This window comes from Triticum aestivum, chromosome 4A (assembly GCF_018294505.1).
Source record: "Triticum aestivum cultivar Chinese Spring chromosome 4A, IWGSC CS RefSeq v2.1, whole genome shotgun sequence".
Lineage (NCBI taxonomy): Eukaryota > Viridiplantae > Streptophyta > Magnoliopsida > Poales > Poaceae > Triticum > Triticum aestivum.
This window is the reverse complement of record NC_057803.1, coordinates 572,225,089-572,228,838: the sequence shown is the minus strand read 5'-3', so window position 1 is coordinate 572,228,838 and position 3,750 is coordinate 572,225,089. Positions and strand designations below refer to the sequence as shown.

The 3,750-nt window shown below is 48.5% G+C and overlaps 1 protein-coding gene across 1 annotated transcript; it reads left to right on the top strand.

The window, feature by feature from the left end:
- The first annotated feature begins 607 nt into the window (after nt 1-607).
- Nucleotides 608-3,291, top strand: LOC123082335 (uncharacterized). Its single transcript, XM_044504687.1, has 3 exons — nt 608-844; nt 2,209-2,296; nt 3,067-3,291. Exons 1-3 carry the CDS (start codon nt 608-610, stop codon nt 3,129-3,131), a joined length of 390 nt encoding a protein of 129 aa, XP_044360622.1. The 3' UTR covers nt 3,132-3,291.
- Nucleotides 3,292-3,750: the final 459 nt, after the last annotated feature.

Below are 3,750 nucleotides of genomic sequence, written 5' to 3'. Positions count from 1 at the left end.
TCTTTTAACCTATATACTTTGTTTGTTCCTCAGATGGCGGCTGTATATATGCTCCATGTAGCTTTAATATGACGTTTGGCTAAATACAACCAGCAAAATCCTCCATGTCGCTTTAAAGACCATAGCTACCACTACCGGTCTACCGCAGCTACGACCACCATCGAACACCGATGAGATCGATGTCACATCACCAATGCAATGCCTCTCGCAGTCTCGCTGCTGGAGACCTCCCCTGCATGTGAAAAAGGTTGGCCGACTGGAACAAGCCAGAGAGATTGGAATTGATGGGTCATAGGCAGAGGCGCACATGCCCACACAGTAGACTTGCATTTGATGCAGCCGTGTGAGAAGTGAGGGTCTGCCTTGAAACAATGGGCGGTGCTGGGCTGCTGGCGCTCGCTAGCATCCAACAATGCCTACAAAAGCGCCGAGAGAAGTAGAGGAAAGAAAGGAAGAGAAGAAGGAGGCTGGTGGCCGACTCATTAAAGCGTGCAACTACCGGTGGCCCGAGGCGGTGCGCTCTATCTCTCTCCCCCTCTTTCTCTCCAGCTTAGTATAGACCATGCATCATTTTTTAACCTTGTATACTTTGTTGTTTCTTCCTCAGATGGCGTTGGCTCCCTCCAATCCTGTTGTGGTCAAGTGTTCTACTCCCACGCTCCAGGAACTTGAGGCCAGGGCTCTGTGGTCAACCAAAGACCCAGATGCATGTCAAGTAACGGCAGAAGAGTGGATCTGCACAAACCGAGCAAAGCATCCTAGCAGGCACGATGTGGCAAACGCTCCAACGGACAACTTTCTTCTCTGGCTGCCTCCATTGCACTACAAAGAATGTGGCAAACTGGTTAGTCCTCCTCTCCATAATACGTACTACATTGCTGCCTGTTTGCCTTCCTCCCCCCCCCCCCCCCCCAATCTACTCCGCCACAGATCCCTCTGCTGAAAACAATAGCACCCGCCGTGCCGCCGGCCATGGTTGCCGCTGTCATTCCGCCCATCCGTGCTCTGCATCACGAGTAGCGGCGCCCGTGATATGTTTGCACTCACAGCCGGATCCGTCGCAGCCCATTTCTCTCTCGCGAGCGCGGACCGAACTCCACCTTCTTGGCAACGCTCAGAGCCATGACCTCATCAGCGACGGCGCTGCTCAAGCACGGACCTCGCCAAGCTCACGACCATCCCTCTCTTTGTCTCCCCGATTCCTACTTCTACTGCGCGTCAACGCCAGAGACGACCACGGAGCAGACGAGGCCCGGGTGTGTCGTGGCCCATCTCGAACGCAAAGGACCCGCCGTGCCCTAACCCGACAATGCTGCACCTCTCCCCCACACCGAGCTTCCGCAGCACCGCTGCGAGGCACCGTTCCTGGAACACCGCGGAGCTGCCGGGCAACAGAGACGTGGAGGCGCCGAGGTGGACTAGGTAGGGGCCGTAGACCTCCTGGCCGCACCCGGAGAGCGCGCCCACCTGGAACCCCCACGTCATCATGTTGTCGCTGGCGAAGCCGCGCACGTGCACCAGTGCACGCTTCCTGGTCAACTTCAAGCCCTGGTCTGTGGCGGGCTGGCGAATCAAACACCTCCTTAGTTTTTGCAAGTTGTAAGCCGTGAACAACGATTCGAAAAGCTGCGTTCCGCACGGCCCATTTTGCATTTTTTTTTCTGAATTATATAGACAGTATGTAAATTATAATCTCAATAATAAGACAACTTTCAAATATTGTTCATGTATTATTACACTAAAATAATACTACTTATAAATGATAAAAACATTTCTATAATCATAATAAAAATATTTTAAAAAAATCACAATTATAAAAAGTTCTGTTTTTGGAGATTGGTGGACATTTTTTTTAAAAGTTCATAACTAATTTTTTTGTATATTACAACTGTTCGTTTTATTTTAGAAATGTGTGTAGCATAAACAATTGCTCATATATTATTTTGAAATATTTTTTTATGAATAATAAAAATATGTAATTATAATATAAATATTTCTAAAACTAAAATTAATAGATTTTTTGCGGGGAATATAAATATTATTTTGTTATACAAGCATATTAATAATTATACGCACCTTTCATATAGGTCAATGTTTGTATAGTTAAAAACATTCATAGTTTAACAATCTAAAATGAATAATGTGTCACTTGATTGCCTCGTATTACTACAGTATTGCTAATTAAACATAAATTGTGGTTGTGCGCAGAACCCAACAGGGTATTCCTGGGCTATGTCGGGCTCCAAAGTGAATAGGCAATCACTTGATTGCCTCGTCAGGAATCAAGGAGACCATGGTAAGTACTAACATCCGACATGCTACTAGTAATTATACAAGTTACTCAGTTTAATTTCTTGCTGCTCCTTGTACAATTAGGACAGACCGTAACTAGGTGGTGATTGCCTAGGCCAGGTTTTAATGTAGGCTTTCCTTGCTAAATACTATGTAGAAATCGTACAATTATGGTTAAACCTAGGATTTTTGGGTGGACACTATAACACGCTTGTGGAAAGGAGGCATTTTCCCAAACTGCCTCGGTTGTATGAACTTTTGAAGGCATTTTTCCAAACCACCGTAGAATGTAAGCAGCTTTGGAGGCCTATTTGCAAATCGCCTCTGATTCTAGGTAGCTTTGCAGGCGTTTTTCCAAATCGCCTCAGACTCTAGGTAGCTTAGAAGGCGTTTTTTAGAATAGCCTGTAACCAGTAGATGTTTTGAGGTGATTCTGAAGAACACGTTTATGAAGATCGCCTCCTAATGATCACGGCGTTTCTAAAATACCGCCTTCAATCGCGCGCTCTGCTGTTTCCTATTCCTGGGCATCCATTTATACATATAAGGCATGTTTTGGTATGTAATCACAATAGATACGCTAGTGTATTGGTTGCGTGCTTGAGATGCTTTGCAGCCGGTCCTACATGCACACCGATTCACAAATCACAACTACTTGCCGGTGGCCGGAGGCCGGAGGTGGTGCGCTCCATCTCTCTCCCCCTCTTTCTCTCCAGATTAGTATAGACCATGCATCATCTTTTAACCTTGTATACTTTGTTGTTTCTTCCTCAGATGGCGTTGGCTCCCCCCAATCCTGTTGTGGTCAAGTGTTCTACTCCCACGCTCCAGGAACTTGAGGCCAGGGCTCTGTGGTCAACCAAGGACCCAGATGCATGTCAAGTAACGGCAGAAGAGTGGATCTGCACAAACCGAGCAAAGCATCCTAGCAGGCACGATGTGGCAAACGCTCCAACGGACAACTTTCTTCTCTGGCTGCCTCCATTGCACTACAGCGAATGTGGCAAACTGGTTAGTCCTCCTCTCCATAATACGTACCACATTGCTGCCTGTTTGCCTTCCTCCCCCCCCCCAATCTGCTTCGCCACAGATCCCTCTGCTGAAAACAATAGCACCCGCCGTGCCGCCGGCCATGGTTGCCGCTGTCATTCCGCCCATCCGTGCTCTGCATCACGAGTAGCGGCGCCCGTGATATGTTTGCACTCACAGCCGGATCCGTCGCAGCCCATTTCTCTCTCGCGAGCGCGGACCGAACTCCACCTTCTTGGCAACGCTCAGAGCCATGACCTCATCAGCGACGGCGCTGCTCAAGCACGGACCTTGCCAAGCTCACGACCATCCCTCTCTTTGTCTCCCCGATTCCTACTTCTACTGCGCGTCAACGCCAGAGACGACCACGGAGCAGACGAGGCCCGGGTGTGTCGTGGCCCATCTCGAACGCAAAGGACCCGCCGTGCC